This window comes from Convolutriloba macropyga, chromosome 4, assembly GCF_964194025.1.
Source record: "Convolutriloba macropyga chromosome 4, txConMacr16.3, whole genome shotgun sequence".
Lineage (NCBI taxonomy): Eukaryota > Metazoa > Xenacoelomorpha > Acoela > Convolutidae > Convolutriloba > Convolutriloba macropyga.
The window spans coordinates 52,004,726-52,024,423 of NC_134471.1; the positions used below are offsets into that span (position 1 = coordinate 52,004,726).

Genomic DNA, 19,698 nt, shown 5'->3' on the forward strand with positions numbered 1-19,698 from the left:
TCAAAGTGAATCGGGTGTTCAACAAGGAGATCCCCTGGGTCCACTTCTCTTTTCGCTGACGTTATGGCCTTCTATAGAAAAAATAAGAAACGCGGTTCCAAATCTTACCCAGCACACTTGGTATTTGGACGATGGTTTCGTTACAGGTTCAGAAGATCAAATCCGAACTACGTTCGATATCTTAGCCGATGAAGGTCCAAAAAAGGGTCTGTATTTGAAGAAAGACAAGAGCGAACTCTGGTCAATCGTAGATCTACCCTCAGTTGATCGAGAAGTCACAAGAAATATGGGCAATGGTTTTGAAGTACTGGGTGCCGCAGTCGGATCACCAGAATTTGTTTCTTCTTGCCTGCAGAAACGTGTTCAGAAGTTTGTGTCGCTCTTGGAAAATTTGAGTTGTCTTGATGATCCTCAATGTGCTCTCGGCTTACTTCGTTATTGCGTAGGGACACCAAAGTTAGTCTACTCTCTACGCACCAACACGCCGACAAGACATCTGATCGATGTTTTAAAAGTCTTCGATTCCAGCCAACGGGATGCGTTAGATCAAATAATAGGTACTGTCACTTGTGACAATGTGTGGATGCAGTCAACCTTGCCAATAAACATTTCTGGCCTCGGAGTGCGACAATCGCAAGAGCAATACAGAGCCGCATATGTGGGCTCAGTGTTAGCATCTGATGACTTGGTTCAGAAAATTACAAACCAGCGCGCGTCAGAGAGTAGAGTTTTTAAGGAACTCTATGCAAGCCTTGAACCTTTAAACTTGAATTCCTACACACAGAAGAAAATTCAAGAAGCTGTAGATACTGAAAAATTTTCTGAGCTGCTAAAAAATCAGTCGTCAACCAGAGAGAGAGCAAGACTGCAATCACTCTGTTTGCCTCATTCCGGCGCATGGCCTGCGGCACCTCCAGTTCCTGCCTTAGGTCTCCATCTGAGTCCCAGTGAATTTCAAATTAGTGTCAAATACAGACTAGGTATTGCAGTTTATGAAGATGAAAGAAAATGCCCTTACTGCAGGTCTGGGACCCTTGACATTTTTGGTCACCACGCCGTCATCTGTCCCGGAAGAGGGGATGCAATTTTTCGGCATGACAGGATTCGTGATCGTTTTGCATCAGCTTGCTCAGCAGCTAACTTGTCCCCAGTCATCGAAAAACGGAACCTTATTGCAGGAAACGGTTCTCGCCCTGGCGACATATTTCTGCCTTCATGGAAATCAGGTCGTCCAGCTGCTCTAGACGTCACCGTAACTTCTCCACTGCAAACAAACGTTATAAATCATGCGGCAGAGAAGTCTGGTTACGCAATTGAAGCAGCTGAAGAGCGAAAGTATGCACAACACGAAAAAAATTGCTCTGAGCAAGGAATTTTGTTTGTTCCTCTCGCTGTCGAGTCATTGGGTGGTCTGTCAGTTACTCTCAAGAAAGCGTTAAATCGCATAGCTCTGTTAGCTGACAGCAGGAATTATCAGTCGCAGGGACATGCTATCGCTTTTGATAGATTGGCTCAGTCGGTTTCCGTTGTGATTGTACGAGGATCGGCTACAATGTTGCTTGCACGAGTCCCGTAACCCCAGTTTTCGCAAGATTTTTGGACGAATTCTATTGTGGGCAAACATTGATATCCAAGAAGAGTGGAGTCTTTTGAGAAGTGTCGCCCAATGAGAGGGGAACTGCGTTTTTGTAAATATTGTCTCACCCAATGAGCGGGGAGAACATAAATAATTTTCAAGAATTCAATGAAGACTGAAACGAGAAGAATTCTGAAACTTAAGGAGAACAGGACTGATGTTATAGAGAGCGATTGAGAAGAATGAAGAATTCTTCAACCAGAAACACACTTACTTGAACCTTTAATGAGCAAAAACTTTTGATTCCGAATCAAAGTTTGATAACAAAGATTTGTATTAATTCACGATTATTAATTTTAAAAAAAATTATACTAATTTTCACAATTTTTTCCAGCTTTATGAAAATTTTTGTCATTTTCGAGTTCTCACAGCCTTAGGTGTCAAAGAACCTCCTCTAGGGTTTTTATAATAAGTAACTGCAAAATTTTTCGGTTTTTTTGACATTTTTTTTTGATTATTGACGATTTTGCATACGCAGGGGGCAGAAAATGGGATAAGCAGATATGGGATCAGCGCCATGCGTGCACTGAGTGCTCTGAGAGCCTTTCAGCTCTCTTTCAGCGCAAACTGTTTTGAATTATTTGCCGGGTGTGAAATAAGAATGAACCATGTTTTTTACTCAACTCATCCTCCTAACAGCAATATTGTCGAAAAATTTTCAAGAAATTGAAATTGCGAGTGTCAAAAATTCATAAGGTGAATTGAGTTTCCTTGCCGGTTAAAGAGTCGAAAAACTAATTTTTGGCAAGTTCGTTTTTAGTGGATTGATTCTTAATTTTTTAATGCATTGTGAATGTACAAAAGATCTTTGACGCGATTGCCTACATTCATGCATTAGAAATAACAATTGTTCGTTTTATGCAGCTTTTACTTGAGTTCAATTTCTGAATTTTCCGAACAACATTTTTTACAAAGGTGTTTTTTATCGCGTCACAGAAAAAAATATTCAAGTCCATCCACATTTGGAATGGAAGATCGCCATTGTATATGGAGCCTAAAAAAAGCATTTTGTCGTACATTTGTCGTATATGAAAAAAAGTTGGGTTTTCATGCGTAAATTTATGAATTTTGAGTATAACGAACTTTGAAAATAGGTATTTCTTATGTTATAGGCCCTTCTTATGAATAATGATGTTATACATATCAATAATGCAAAATCAACCATAAAAATTAGGCGTTTCAATTGTGTAACATCTACGCTTAGAAACGCTCAATTCTCCTAGAATTAAGATATACGTATAAGATATACGTTTTGTAATGCCAGAATAATGTACAATCTACTCTTTTAATGGCCAAAATTATGTATGGTTGAAAATTAAAGGTGCAAAATTATGTTTGATCTACGCTTAAAAAGGCAAAATAATGCAAAATCTGCTCTTAAAAATTGCAGATTTAGGTAAAATCTACGCTTATAAAATTTTGAAATACAAGCTGCAACTAACGTTGACAAGTTAAAAAATTCACATTAATTTTCTTACCTAATTTTTCGATGAATTCGTTAATTCTATGTCTCTTCATTCAACGAATTCACTGCAACATTAATTGAAGAAATAGCGGTGATATTTCTACCTTGGCAATGAAATTTACCGCCTATCTTATTAATTGCTCTTGAACGAAGTTCATAGCAATTATTTTAAACGTGCTGCTCTTTTTAATGCAAATTTTTTGCTCGACCTTTTGCGTTTTTCTTCTAGAACATTCTCAAGTGACCTTTTGACGCTTTGGTTCTTCATTTTTGAGTGATCTCCCTTGCCTTCACTCCAACGTAAAGATTGTTTCTAATATAAAGTCGGTTGCAGCATAGCAAAATCAAGTGGGCACTTCATGTGGTTATGGGTCGGGAGGTTAGTGTTTCGAATCCCATCGGGGGCAGATGTTTTTTACCCACCTGTCGTTCGAGAACAACTCTTTCGACATACTCTTTCTTGGCTTATATTATATAAATATGCCAAAATTCTTGGGCCGGGAGTGAGCAAAATTAGTAGACAGTACTTCCGCAAATCAACAAAGAATTTTACTTATAATGAGCCAAATTACACAATTTATGTACAACCATTCATTAAAAGAAGTTTAATACATATTAACAAAGAGTTTCAGTTTAAAAAGAAGTATTGAAGCAGAAAGTTCTCGTTAAAACTGAGTTTCTGTTCCTGTTGTATTAAAGACTTCTTTTGCATCCGGCGCACTCAGCCATTTCAAGCACCATGGAGGGCTTCTACTGGCTGAACTTGGCATTTCAAAAAGATAATGGATCGGATTCATGGCTAGCCTCGTAGGGATGGTGTGATCGGCAACGTTCATTATCACAAGGTAAGTAACAAGTACTGTTAATTAATTAAAAAAAAATAAGTTTTCAGGATATTAAATGTTTGATGACGTTGGTGGGACTCGAACCTCATTGTGTGGATGTCAGAATTTTGACCGTTATTAGTGCATTGCACTAAGTTTTGTTCTGCTTTTGGAGGTGTTTGGCATCATAGTTTCATTGTTCCCAGTTTGGAATTGTCTGAAAAGTTGAGACGGATGAAATTTGCTCATCCTGAGTCTCGAACCCACGCTCGCATTGTTAATATTGAGTTAGCTGTCCGCGCTAAGTTCCATGTTTGATGGCCCATATTTTCAATACTTTTTCGATCGCAATACGAATTAACTTCCAACCAATTAAAGCAGATAGGTAGTATAAAACAAATGATCTTAATTCGTATAATATAATAGTCGTCAGTCTGAGGAAAACAAATGCAAAAATTTTCTGTTCAAAAAGAAAGGACTGAAAAAGTTAAAATGAATTTTGTTTTAATTTCATAAAGGAAAGTGAATAAAAAAAATCAAAACTGACGAAAAATAAGAAGTGCTTGATTAAAAGTGCTACGCTGACCTAACCATAAAACCACTGAAACCAAACCGCGCGCAGCACAAAGCTAGATGATGAAGTGTTTCTCTTGTTTAATTTAATTCAGTGGAGTATGAAATAGATGGTAAAAAGACTGAAATAAAGATTTCAAAAGGAAACGAAGCTTGTTTAAATTGATAATTGCCGTAATTAGCTTTTGTTTTGGTGTTTTTGGTGATCTGTTCAGCCCCGAATTTACTAAGCGAGCGGCTGGCTGAATAGAATGTAAAGAATGAAGTGGATTACGATTAAGTTGTGTCTGGCCCCGAATTGACTAAGCGAGCGGCTGGCCATACACTCATAATATTTCTGATCGGATAAAAGGACGCCTATGTGCAAAGTAAAAAGTAAGAGAAGGAAATAAAAGGAAGGTGACACTTCTCGGCTTCGAACTCTAATCGGTTCGATTTGTTAGTTACGTGTATACGTAATTCTCCACTGCGCCAATCGGCTTGGCTTCTTTCAACAATTATACTAAATCATTTTGAGTTGGCTGTACGTAGTAAACGCTTTGACTGATATATGAAAAAAAGAAAAACAAAATCGCATAGTGATAAATAAACAACGTTGGAGTCGAACCGTAGCTGTAGGTATAGAGATCTTCGTGTTCTTTGCTCCTCACAACTGCGCTGCTGGCTAATAATTTGTCTTATTTCGTTTGCTAGTCATTAAACTCGTGTGATGTTTTTCGCTGAGATTTCAATATAAAGTTGCACTTCCTTGTTTCCCGTTTTTGTCTTCGTCTTCCTATTTATTCAATTCCTAAGTTTTCCACTGATGTCAGTCCGGCTGCCAATTTTTCTTGGAAAACAATTTAAGGCCTTGAAGTTGGAGATGCACTGGGGCTCGATCCTCCTTCTGTCATTCATCAGTGTTTTGAGCTGCTACCTACGCCGAATGGCTAGTGTGCACCAGTAGGTCATTTCTTTTTTTCTATTTGTTTAGTATTGAAGGTGATCGAGAGTGCTTTTGCAATTATTAAGCGGGCACTGCCTTTTTTTGTGAATTAGTTCCACTACAGACTGTGTGTTGTGTTTAATTGCCCGACTAATATACCCGTTTGCTAGTTTAATCTGAACTTCTCTAATTGTTTGCATGTTTGCGTCTTCATGAAGTTTTTGGACCTTGTAAAATCTAGGTTTTCGTAGGCAGATCCTCAAGGCTCTATTCTGGACACATTGTATTTTATTAATGAGTGCTTGGGATTGGTCAATCCAACAGGCATTTGAGTACAAAAAAAGAGGCCGGATCCAAGATTTGTATACCAATAAAAGACTCTCTTCGTTGATGTTTAGATTGCTAAGTCTCCACAGTTGAAATAACCTGCTGTTTGCTCTCTTTATTAGGTTTTGACAGTGATCGTTCCATCTGAGATGAGGAGTGAGAGTAATACCCAGAAATTTTAGCGTTTGTGTTTTTCCGACGGGTACGCCTTTTATTTTTAAATTGAGCTCAGACTTTTTCTTAGATGGGTTTTTAAAAATCATGTACTGAGTTTTGTTAGGATTTATTTTAATTTTCAAGTGGTCACACCAGTCTATAAGGCTATTTAGTGATGATTGCAGATTGTTTTGAATTAGTTGTGTTGAGCGAGATCTGTAGTACAGGGCAAAATCGTCAGCGAATTGTGAAATCTGTGCTTTCATTTTTGGCAATCGGCTAACGTATATAAGGAAGAGAATGGGAGCAATTACGCTGCCTTGGGGCACACCGGCTGTTGGGCAGAAACTGGCGCTAACACTAGTATTTATCTTTATGTAAACGTTCCTTTGTGACAAGAATGAGTTTATCCACTTAATGATTGGGATCTTCAGCTCAATTGAATTCAATTTGTGGATTAACCCTAGACGCCATACGGCATCAAATGCTTTTTCAACATCCAAGCAAACTAAACCAACCATTTCAGACCATTGGAAAGCTTCACTAACGTGCTGAGTGAGTTTGATAAGATTGTCTGTGGTACAGCGATGTTTCCTGTAAGCGCTCTGAGTTTCGCCAAATACATTTAGACTTTCGCAATGTTCTAAGACAATGTTTTTCACAACAGTTTCGCAAACTTTGGCCAGACAATTTGTAAGACTAATAGGTCGATAGTTTTCAGCCTTTGATCTCTTTTTATCTTGCTTTGGTATCATTGTTATCTGTGATTCTTTCCAATTTACTGGAATATACGAGTTGTTAATTGAACTAGAAATGAGGAGGCAGGCTAGGGCTTTTATACTCCGTGGTAACTCACTGAGCACTTTGTAGCTGATTTTATCTGGTCCTGGGCATGACTTTCTCGATACTCTCAATATTTCATCGAATTCTTTTGTTTTAATCCCAATACAAAGTTGCTCGGTGTCGACGTTTGTACTTAGAAATGCTTTGGTTTCTTTTTCGATTTTCTCGTGGTGTTCGGCAATTTCTGTTGGTACTGTTGTGTGGTCTTTCATTGTGTCTTTTAGGAGTTGTTTGAAAAGCTCGCTTTTCTCATGATCTGTGACTGCCTTCGACTCTTTATATGTTAAATCGGGATAATCGCAAGTTTTTTGTTTTGACTCGTGGTCATTTGTAAGTTCTTTTATTGCTCTCCAAAAACCTTTGCTGCCCTTGTCTCTTGCACGTGCCAAAATTTTAGCTCTTTTTTGTTCTTCTGATTGCCTGATTGATCGTTTGATTTCTTTCTGCAGATAATTTATCTCGGTTTTTAGAGACCTAAATTCATCGTTAACTGCACATATGAGTTCTCTTCGCTTTTTCCTTTTCAATTTTATCAATGTTTGTGTCTCAATACTGTAAGGAAGCTTGTTTATGTTGACATAGGAGTCTTCCAACGATTTGTGTATTATTTCAACCAGATTGCTGCTAAACTTATTTAGTTCATCCTTTCCCGGATACCGCGCAGGCCAAAGGTCCGATGATCTATACGATTTTCTAGCGTTTTCTCTGAATTGTCTGAAGTCAATTTCCGATTTCAATTCAAATTTTTTGCTTATATTGAGGTTAAACGTTGTGATTGTGGTTCTATGGTCACTTCCCAGATCCTCTGAGACTTCGAAATTACTAAAATTCCTAAAAACTGTACTATCGCAAAAGTGTAAATCAAGCATGTTTATACTTTTTCCGTCGAACGACTGATATGTGTGGTGACCGTTGTTTAGCAGTTTAAAATGACCGTTGTCTATTAGATTCAGGAGTTTCTCACCGTTTTCAGAATTATAGGAGCAGTTTAATTCTTGGTGGGGAGAGTTGAAGTCACCACAAACAAAAACATTTGTCATACTTTCTGAGAATACTTTTTCTAGTGAGAGTGGTTTTCCAGGTGAATTGTAAACAGATATTATCCAAAAGTCTCCAAAATACGGTAGCGTGATGCATAATTTTAGTATTTCCAGTGTTTTTCCGCTGCAATCGTTCTCTTTTTCAGCTCGTTCTGTTTGTTTTATGACGATGTTGTTCTTTATTAAAATAAGAGAGCCATGATGACTGTTGGTATAAGTTTCTGTTGCAACAACATGATTACGAAGAGGGTTTGTTTTCTGCCATTTTTTCACTTCATTCACGCAAATTATGTCTATGTCGTTTTCGGCTAAGAATAAAATGAGATCGTTTATTTTGTTGTTTAGACCTCGACAGTTCCATTGCAAAATTTTGAGCTTATCCATTTTGGTTAAAGTTTTGGCTGTTTGATATGTTGTTAGGCGGCATTGAATTAACAGGGATTGCATTTGCACTCTTAATGCTCTCATGTATTTTTTGACCATCAATTTTTTCATTGAAGATGCGTGAGGCGCTGTTAGAGACAATGTTTATTATATCACTATAGGACATGGTATTAAGAACTGTTCGTATTTTGCTCAAGACTTCGGCTACAAGAACAGCTATTTTTTCAGTTTGTGGCGGCATTTCAACGTTGGTTTGCGGTTTCAAGTTTTTCGCTGCAGTAGAGTATTTATTCTCATTTATCTTTCTTGAAGCCTCAGCTAGCTTCTGCTGATAGGCCGGACAACCGCGATAAACTGTTGCATGAGCACCGCCACAGTTAGAACACTTCGCGTTTTCTTTTTGGACAGTACATTCTTTAACACTGTGCTCCTGCGAGCAGCGAAGGCATCGAGTAGCATTACTGCATTCTTTTGCTGAGTGACCAAATTGTTGGCATTTGAAACATTGCATTACATGGGGTGGTTCACGGCTTGCTTCACATCGGTATAGCTGCCAACCTATTTTGACACCATGTTTCTGAGCTGCACTAACATGGTTATTGGAATCAGTTATGACTCGAATTAATTTTGTTGGTTGGCCAGTTGCTCGGCTTGTTATTCGTGTAACTTTGCTGACATTCATTGCGTTGTTGTTTAGGAGCTCAGCTTTTATCTCATCTTCACTAATGCTGTGATGCACATTTACAATCACGAAGCTTGGTTTGGTTTTTGGCTTGGGAAGTGTGTTTCTGGCATTCACAGCAGCATTAGGAAAGGCTTGAGTTAGGTTTACGGTCAGCATTAGACATTCTCTAGAAGCGAGGTCCTCAGGTTGAATAAAAAAATCGGTATTGTTCTTCAGCTCTCTTATGTGCTTTATTTTGACCACTGGAAAGTTTGATCTGATTGCTCTCGCAAACTGTATTTGTGATGGCCTTGGATCAATAGAAACAACAATTGGTCTAACGTTGGTGATTGGAATTTGTGCTTGTTTTCTGAACCTTTTTCTTTTACTTCGCACTTCATTAAAATCGCTTTCATCTTGTGTTGTTTCGTCGGCTGTCATTCTGGCTTCAGATAGAAGCCTTTCAATTTGGCTCATTTTAAAACTCAGCCTCAAAGAGGCTCTGACTTCTCGAAAAGTTCTCTAGTAAGATTTTGAAGATGAGGGATAAAACTTAGCAAAAAGTAAAGACTTTTGAGCTTAAGACTTTTGAAGGTGAGAATGAAACTGGAAGATAAAGCAAAATAAAAGTCGGGATTAAGAGGAAAAGTCAGGATTTTAAATCTTAAGCAAGTTAAAAATCTCTTTTAGTGGAAAAGCAACTTTTAGTGAAAAATCTCTTTTTATAAAAGACTCACTCCCAAAGGACTTTCCTGCACAAAGTGGAGTACTTGCTTGTGGCTTTCCTATCACACTTTGAGGTACTGATCCGAAAGTGACATTAATAGCTTTTCAATCATCATGGACAACATTAGGCTAATTGTTTAGGCCTGGTTAGGCTTAGAATTTTACTTATAATGAAATCAATGCGCGAATCACTACTACATTGCCAAATTATTGAATGGCAACAACACTTGCAAGACAATTTTGGAATTCTTAACGTAGTATCAGAACTGCAAAGTACAATAAACTTTAATTGAACAACTTAGCTAAATGAGGACTCGCTAATCCTGGGACTCGTTAAATTCTCACGAAATCATGAAAAGAATAAGTTTCAGCGCAAAAGTTTCACATAACAATACGCTATACAGTGATGAAACTTCAATCTTGCGTCAGTATTTGCTATTATATTTTGATATAATAGTCCTAGTACCAAAGCTACATTAGCTTGAATTCGGCAGAAAAATTTATTGGACATTTGCTAAAGGAGTAGCAGCGGATTTGGCTTAAAAAGATATCAAAGTTTAAAAATGAACAAACATTTGCTTTCGCAGTGCGATTAAGGAACTACTCTCTATTTCACTGAAAACTACACAGAAGTTGACTTTAACTTCAAACAAATGCAGTGTTCACGACAACTTTTTTCCGAATGAGATCAAGATAAAAAATTCTGCTCTTATTAAAAATTCTAGCCAAGAATGCTTTGTAAGGGAGATTACATAATTTAACTGTTAATGATAATGTTTTAAGTTCTTATGTTTTAAAAATGAACTCAAAATTGGAAAACCTTCCCTTTCCATTCAAAAGAGTCGTAGATACTCTGCACGTTTCCGTGGCGATTCATTTTTTTTGCTCCTCCTGTAAACTTTTTTACTTTTGCGCATGTATTCCGAAACCGTGCGACTGATTATCAACATAACATTTGTAATTTCCTTATTTTTACACTACCTAATTTAAATTAAAACTGGCAGCTCTGTTTGGCGAATTCTCGAGTGAAATTTCCGATCCGAAAAAAACTTTTGAACAAAAGAATAAAAGTTTGTCACTACAATAATTTTACAAACCATAAGCCTGTTTTGCTTGGCGTAACAATCGTTTTTACATCTATATTACAGAAAAAAGAATTGACAAGTAAAACAGAAACATTTAGTTTGCAGTTGAAACTTGTTAAATTTTTGACATAAAGCGTCCTAAGCTTCCGATGTCGTTGTGTTAGTGAATTATGTGCAATAGCAGGTAGGAAATTATATGAGGACATGGTACTGATGATTTTAACAGTTGTCTATTCAAAGATTTCCTCATTTTCTTTCCGCTAGAGAAAAATATGAGTCAGAATGGAAACAAAACGAGATAAAGGCAGAGGAAAAAAGAAACATTTTGCTTTGCATTTCCAGAAAAAGTCACCCTGCGTCTATACACACCAACGTGAAGCATTATCATCAAGGGGTTGAATACCTACGATAAACTGTGCAGGAACATTATACAGTACTGAAACTAAGGTCATCTTTGCGTTCTATCAAAGCACACTGCCTGAGATGCCGAGAATTCCAGCTGTAAGTATGCAACCAATCATGCCTGACTTACCTAGAGAGAGACTTGCTTACCAATCTCCTCCCTTCACGAATACCGGCGTTGACTACTTTGGGCCGTTCTATGTTACTCTCCGCCGTACTACTTAGAAAAGGTGGTGCTTCCTCTTCACCTGTCTCACTACTCGCGCTGTCCATGTCGAGATAGTTACATCTATGGACACAAGTTCTTGGGTTATGGGAGCTGAGCGGTTTGTGTCACGTAGGGGTACAACTGCCATGATATGGTCGGACAATGGCACTAACTTTATTGGAGTGGAGAAAGAACTCCGAGAAAGTGTCGAAAAGTGGAACATTGTCAATAATGCAGCTGAGCTCGCTCACAAAGATATAAAGTGGAGGTTCAATCCACCCAGCTCACCACATCAGGGTGGTATCTGGGAGAGGTTGGTACACAGCTTCAAGCGCGTGTTGTATACTATTCTTGGCACGCGTCGCCTCACGGATGAGGTGCTGCATACTACCTTTTGTATCGTGGAGCATGCTCTCAATTTAACACGCGTAAGCGCTGATCCGTGCAATTTGAACGCTAAAACGCCTAACCACTTTCTTTTAGGAGAATACTCTACCGGTATTCCGTCTGTTGTCCGCAATAATGTATTTGATCATCGTAAACGCTACGCCCGTGCGCAGTCGTACGCTAATTCGATGTGGTCCCGTTGGATCAGAGAGTACGTACCGACGCTGAACCGACGCTCTAAGTGGCAGACGCCTGCCGAGCAACACTTTGAGACCGGTGAATTGGTTTGGATAGTTGAGTTTGGATTTTGGAACTCCGTTACGGCTCCGATAGCGTCGCGCGCTCTGCCGTTTTACGTACGTCGACCGGTTCACTCGTCCGCCCGCTCGTAAAACTTGTACCAGTTTTCCCAACATCTTCTTCCGGGCCGGAGGATGTTACGTAGTAAATGAACGAATTATTAGTCAATCAGAATTGAGTGTTTACATTCGAATTTAAATGCGGATAAAATGTTCTAACATACGCAGAAAGTTTCGAAAAAGTTCAATTAAGCTTATTTTAATTAAATATAACCACGATATGTATCAATTAAGCTGGTTTTCGGCTTAATAGTTTTGAGTTTTCTAGACAATTGTCGACTGAATATGAACTTATTTTGACGTCAATAACATCAGACAAAAAACCAGAAAAAGACCATCAAAAAACTTGCCGCCTAAGTTTCACTTTTTGTCTTGATGATACTAATGCTTACACGTTGCTATATGTTGATAAACCTTATCTTCGAATTGAATCCTCGAACTACAGTTTCGTTTACAGAGTTATTATTGGGTTATCTATATCATAAAACGTTTCAGAAATTTAAGGCAGTAAACTGACTGATCCACTTTGCCTTCAATTTGAACTTTAATATCCAACAAAACAAATTGAATTTAAAACAACCAGAGCATGAAAAATTCAATGTTGTCGTTTAAGGCACGATTAGTAACAGTTTCTAGACTAGTAACATTTGTAGTTTGAATCAAACAAAAAACGGTGACAGTATCCTTCGAATTAATATTCTATGGAGCCTGTAGATTTTTTAAACAGTACACATTGTTGTCACTAAAGGCTATTTAACACAATTCTTAGCGATTGTGATGTGATAGTCGTGCTAGGCTTTTTGTTTGTGGTTCTGCGGACGCAGAATCAAATCGTCAAATCAGATTTCTTTTCGATTTCAAATCACTAATTAATATAAATTTGATTTTATAATTATTGAAATATATTACCTCCCTTTTACGCTCAAGAAGGGATAACATGATTTTCAAGTTTGAAGTTTCATGACAACATTTTTGCATGACTTTTCAGATCTATTCTGCTTCGACCCCCCTCTGTTTGGGCATAACTTTTCGACCCGCAGGCATACGTGCTTGTTTCATAGTAACCTGTTATATAAGAGCACATAGGTAGAGATAGGTAGAAAGTGGGGGGGGGGGGGGGGCACGGGGGGCTAAATCAGAATATATCTGACTTTTTATGATAAATTTAGAATTAGGGTGTATATACTTGCACATGTATAGCACAATCTCAAAGCAAATAATTTCTTATTTAGTTCAGCAACTGAGGTATGTATAAATGTCATTTCCTTAAACCTTATAAACGTTATAATCCGATGAGGAGCGTTGTTTTTTACAGATTTTTAAGCTGCAGCACTTTTCCGAAGAACCTGGACTTAAAACTTAGCCTTTTCAAACATTGATTCCAATTTTTGAACGCCTGGCTTTTTGAACTACAGGAGTTATTCGAGGTTAATTGTTGAGAAATTCCGACGTTTTTCAAGCCCATTAGTGCTCCCGGGCCGAGGATTTTACCCGAGAATAACGGGAAAAAGTGTGTGAAGAGTGCAAAAATAAGTTTAGTACGCCGCGTAAAGAGTGTAAATTAAAAGAGTAATTTTGGCTGTCACAACGAACCCGCTACTTGGTTCATTATCTTTTTGGTTCTAGGCCACTCTGAAGATGAAGTGTCTTGTTCGGACACAAGATGGTAATGATGAAAAGTTTACATGGGAAGAGGGCGGAAGAGGACTGGCATTTGATTTCTTCCCGAAAGAGCTCAAAGTACCAAGTTAGTGTTATTGTTCCGACCCCACTTGTGGGGGGAGGAACTATATACTCAAATGGGTTTTTTTTTGTTCCGTGAATTTTGGCCGACCGATATATTCATCGTAGAGAAATGTGCGTGGTATCATTAAAGAGCTCGTCCAGCGTAGAATTCGAAATTAAAAAGATTTTTTTGGATTTCGTTTTTTTTTTCGAAGAGTTATCGAGGTTTAAATTTTCATGTGAACACTGGATATTTGGTTCACTTTTGTTCCCGTTTACCGTAATTTTCGTTCGAATTAACGTTTTTTCTACGAAAAATTTAATTCAAAACTAGATTTCACGCCAAAAAGTAAATCAATTTTAGGTTTTTAATAGACGAAAGGAGATAATAAAGACTAGTTCTAGTCTTAGAGGGAAGTTTAATATATAAAAAAAATTCGAATTAGGTTTGGGAGCTCTTTTTTTAGAAAATTTTGCAATTTTTTTGTTTTTTCAAGTCAGCTAGAGACTACTAGACACTTTTAATATCGAAGTTCCGTTAATGACAAACCTCTTTTACGATCAAATGAAGCCCAATGAACGAAAAATTTGTTTCGAAGGGATCGCTCATGTTTTTTTTGGACTCGTATCTCAAATTTCGTAATTTCAAATGAAATTTCGATTTATTTTTTGAGGTTTTACTAAAGTTTTATAATCCTATGGCATAAACTTGTTGACTAAAGGTGCAATAGATTTGCTAATGAGCATTAAGTGAACCTATCTAGTGCTGTGAGTGGACAGCTAATGACTGTTAAGACTTTGAAAATAAATTTTCGAAAGTTTTTTAAAATTAGTAAATCATAAATTTATTTTTGTGAATTGTAAGTTCGTCTCAGTAAAAACAGGATTGAACTCCTTCATACCACTGCAACATAAGTTAATCTCATTGGCGGCTTTATCAAATAACTATTGGTTATACGTCTTCAATGCCACAAGATTTCAAATTTTTTAAAAAAATTTTTGGACATTTCGTTTTATTGGTTCATTTTGAAATCTTATCACGTCATCCTAATATTAATGGTTACATCTTCCTTTAGTTAAAACGTCCAAAGGATCATAGATAAAACTTTCTGAGAAAAAAATATGGTTTAAATGGCTTCAACACTTTCGTCTCCGATTTTTCTAAAGAAATTTTGGTTTTTGCCTGTATTTGTTGTTTTTTTTCATAGTCATAAGACATATTGTGATGTTTTATTGATTACCTAGGCATTATAAACCTCCTTGTATTCACATCGTGGCATAGCTGAGCGTATTCATTGAATTCCTATGAAAGCTTTTGAGTTTAATGGCTGTTAAGACTTTGAAAATAATTTTTTATTTTTTTGAACATAAATCAATCTTAAGCTTATTTTCGTGGATTGTAAGTCAGTCTCGGTAATGACAGAACCGCTTTTTTCTACATCAGCAACAATTTATCTAGTTAGCGGTTTTGTCTTCTAACTATTGGTTTTTTTGACATCGGTGCACGAGTTTTCATAATTTTTATAATTTTTGGATTTCTTTTTAGTAATTTTGGTTCCTTTTGAAATCGTATTACATTATCCTATTATTGATAGTTCCCATTGGCTTAGTGAAGACGTACAATGGATCGTTGAAAAAGTTTTCAGAGAAAAAAGCTTATGGTTTAAATAGCTTCGACACTTTCTTCTCTCAATTTTCTACCGAACTTTTGGATTTCGCCTGTTTTTGTTGTTGTTTTCATAGTCAATGACTTGTTGTAATGTCTTATTGATAAATTTTGAATGACAAACATCCTAGTCGTCACATCATCTAGGCATAATTTAGCGTATTAAATTCCTTCCGTTGAAAGCTGTAGAATTTTTTGACTTTGATACTATGGGTTTTCTCAAAAATTTCGTGGATTTGATGTATTTTTCTTTGCCATACGACTTATTGTGATGAGTTATTGATGTCACATGAATGAAACTTATGATTGCTATTTCATCGAGGCAGAATTTAGTGTGTTTAATTAACTTAAAATGTAGCATTTTTTAAAAATTCAAACATCTATTTTTGTTATCTCTTCATTTGGTTGACAATTATGTCAAAAATGTAGATGAGCTCGGGTCGGAACATCATGTGCGAACGCACATTAACGAGCCACCTTGTTTACATTTAGTGAAATTTATGGGTGAGCTAATTAAATTAAAACATAATTAAGGCTGCAAGTCCGAGTAGAAATAGTTTAAATTCATTAAAAATTTCCCGGAGCTGATAGGATGCTATAGTTAAACTTTTGATGACAGTTTTTGCAGACCCATAATTTTGTCTACTATTAATTGTTTACTCCAATTAACTTTGATCCATTCTTCTTCAATCAAATCTCGGTGACAACAATGTAAGAGCTTAGACTTCAGTTTTGTTCAGCGTATTCATTTTTATAGAGATGATTGTGAGAAATGCCCGATCTTTTTCAAGAGGAATCATTGAACTGGGAATACTTCACTAAAAGAGCAAATTAAATCCCGGTACTGTTTAACAACATGGTTTCATTGGCCAAACCAGAGTTCAAATTAAAAATAAAAGAGCTAACGCAGGCCCAACGTATTTATTTTCATTCATTTTTTTACCCTCTCATCTTCTATGACAAAAATTCAGTCTTAAAGCAATTGCTCTACTTGAGAGCAATCTTTACATTTTGAACCTAAAGTTTTCATTACTTTCGTCTCCTCGCTCACTGGATTAGTGAAAACAAACTCAATTGTGGCTAAATGTCCTCAACATAGGGTGACAAAAAGCATTATTTTACTCCCTACATATTAGTTGGGCAAATAAAATAGAAGATATCAACATATATAGCTCAATCAATTCATCCAAAATTAACACCAAAGAATAGAGGGTAATGAAAAGGTAACCAAGGCTTGCATTGCACATATTGAAGCCACCTCGGTAAAGGCTGAAAGCTATTGAGATACCTACAGGTTGGACGCTTCAGTAAGGACAACTAATCTTTTTAATAGCCGCACAGCGATAGCTGGGGCTATTATTGGCCTTCTCTTGGTTTTTTACAATCCAAGAATTGGATTGTATTGGTGCTCTGTCTTTTTTTACAATTCAAAGAATTTGAATTGTATTGGTGCGCTGTGTTTTTTTTTTTTAAGATGTGTTCACACATTTTTCAATGACTTTGATCTATCAAAACGGGATAGACAGGTAAAACCCAGCGGGCATTAAGTTTCACTAGAAGCCCCAAGTGGGCTTTAGTATTCCTTCAAGTGCATATAGTGGTGCGGTTGCTGGGATGGCCTTAATTTAAGGTTAAAAGGTCATTTTTAGGAATTTTTCGGCTCAAAATGGTGCAATTTTTCATGTTTTTTGTGATTTTTTTGAGATTTTTGTTCGATTAGTCTTAGGTTGAAGTTTTTAAAAAATGATGAAGGCCTTTTGCGAGACAAAATGGCTTGTTATGACCATTTTATGAGCTATATGTTGTGGTACTACAAACACAAACACACAAAATGATACTAATTTTTGCAATTTTCTTCAGGTTTTTTAAAAATTTTTGTCAATTTTTGATTTTTTTTGCCCTAGGTGTCGCAAAACCTCCTCTAGGGTTTGATAAATGGTATGACGATAGTTTACTGCACAGTTTCTAGTTGTAATGGAACGGTTTTCAACTTTTTGACATTATGAATTTTAGCGTTTTTGACAAAAGTTGCAAATTTTTCATGTTTTTGACATATTTATTGTCATCATTCAAGTTCTGTGAGTCCCAGGGGCAAGAAACTCTCATAAGGGGTTGGATGGTAAGTTACTGAAAGTTTTTTAGTTGCCATGGAATAGGTTTCAACTTTTGAATACCACAAATTTTAGCAATTTTTTTGAACAAATTAGCATTTTTTTCAGGTTTTTGAAAATTTTCATTTTTTTTCAGTTTTTCCAGCTTCAGGAACCACGCAATCTCCCTTGAAATTTGTTGATGCATAGTTTCTAGTAACAATGGAATGCTTTTTAAATTTTAATGTCTCGAAATTTAGCATTTTTTTGATAAGATCTGCAATTTTTTTCTATGTTTCCTAAAGTTTTTGTCAGTTTTTGATATTCGTCCATTCTCAAGTGCAAGAAAACTTATTCCACGTTCTGATAAAAATTTACTGCATGGTTTTTTAGTTTCAATGGATTTTTTTTTCAACAATTTACCGTTTCGACTTTTAGAAGTTTTTTCATAGAATTTGCAATTTTTTCAAGTTTTTTTTTAAAACATTTGTATTTTATTTAACTTTTCTTGCCTCAGCAGCCAGGTAACCGCATCCAGTGTTTGACAGTATGTTATTAAATAGTTGCTAGGGAGCAGTTGAATGGCTTTCAACATTCTAATAGAACGAATTTCTGTTTTTTGAAGTTTGACTTCTTTTCTAAAAGTTATTGCCTATCGATCTATGAGCAAATGAGTTTTTTAAAGCTTAGTATTGGGTTACAGGATAGCCTCTAGAGACCCAGAACTGATTCTTAAGATATTTATATTACGATTTTTAGCAACATTTCCTGATAATTTGCAATTGATTTCTTTTTTGCATTTTTTGGTCATTTTTGATTTAATCGATCTTCAAGGGCCAATGAATATTTTTCAGGTCTTGCTGATATAATACTGGACCGATTTCAGAAATAAAAATTGGTTTTGAACATATTTTTGTAATAGATGCTTTTAAAGGGAAAAATTTTTGCCTTAGGTTTAAAAGCTTCAAGTGTTTTAGCAATGAGTTTGTTTGTGTTTAGTTTTGATTCCTTTAGTTTCTCAACTTTGATGATTTTTGTGTTCTAGCTGGCATTGTTCAATTGATCTGCTGGTCAGGTAGAGTACGTCTGAGTTTTTTATTCAGTTCTCTGAATTGTATTTCAGGACTTGTCCTGCTATGTTTTTTTATTTTTGTAAGATATTTTCACACCTTTTTTCATGACTTTGAGCTTTCAAAACGGGATAAACCGGTAAAGCTCGGCGGGCATCAATTTTCATTAGAGGTCCTTAGGCGCGGTTAGTAGTCCCTCAAGTGCATAGAGTGTTGAAGTAACTGAGAAGGCCGTATTTCAAGGTTAAAAGATCATTTTTTGGAGTTTTTGAGCCCAAAATGTTGCAATTTTTCGCGTTTTTTCGTCTTTTTTCGAATTTTTTTGTTGGACCAGTCTAAAATAGAGGTTTGTAAAAATTGATAAAGGTCTTTTGCTAGAAAAAATTACTTCTTTTGACCATTTTAGGAGCTATAGCTTTTGGTACTCGAAACATAAACACGCAAATTTATTCAATTGTTTACAATTTTTTCAAGTTTTTTGAAAATTGTTCTCATATTTTGAGTTTTTCAGCCCTAACTGTCAAGCAACCTCCTCAACGGTTTGATAATAGTTTACTGCTTAGTTTCTAGTGGTAACAGAATGGTTTTCAGCTTTTTTGATAAAACTTGCATTTTTGTTCAAGTTTTTTAAAAATTTGTTGTCCGAGCCCCAGGAGCCATGAAATCTCTAATTAATATATAATTAATTATTTGATAATTGGGATAATATTTGATAATTGTTTGATAATTGGGCACTAAAAACTTTTTTGGCCATGGAATGGTTTTCATTATTTTGATATCAAAAATTATAGCAATATTTTGATAAAACTTGCAATTTTTTTAAAGTTTTTTTAAAATTTTTGTTGTCATTTTTTAGGTTTCTCCAACCTCAAGGGCCAACGAACCTTCTGCAGGGTTTGATAGTAGGTTACTGCTTAGCTTCTAGTGGGAATGACAAAGGTTTTCAATTGTTAATTATCACGAATTTTAGCAGTTTTGTTTTAATGAAGTTCATTTCTCGAGTTTATATGCCATTAGTGGACAATAAATCTCTTTCAAGTCTTGTGCGTGAGTTAATGAGTATATTGAATTTTATCATATTTGGCCTTCAGGGTAAAGCCCTCAAAAATTTTACCGATGAATATTTTCTTTAATTTGTTTAAT

At 36.2% G+C, this 19,698-nt stretch overlaps 1 protein-coding gene across 1 annotated transcript in view; it reads left to right on the forward strand.

Moving 5' to 3' along the window:
• LOC142338496 (uncharacterized) overlaps nt 1-19,698 on the forward strand; it is a 94,082-nt gene that overhangs the window by 53,168 nt on the left and 21,216 nt on the right. The window contains exon 10 of the mRNA XM_075388276.1: nt 13,631-13,751. Within this exon, the coding sequence (XP_075244391.1) occupies nt 13,631-13,751 (121 nt within the window). The remainder of the gene's footprint in view (nt 1-13,630; nt 13,752-19,698) is intronic.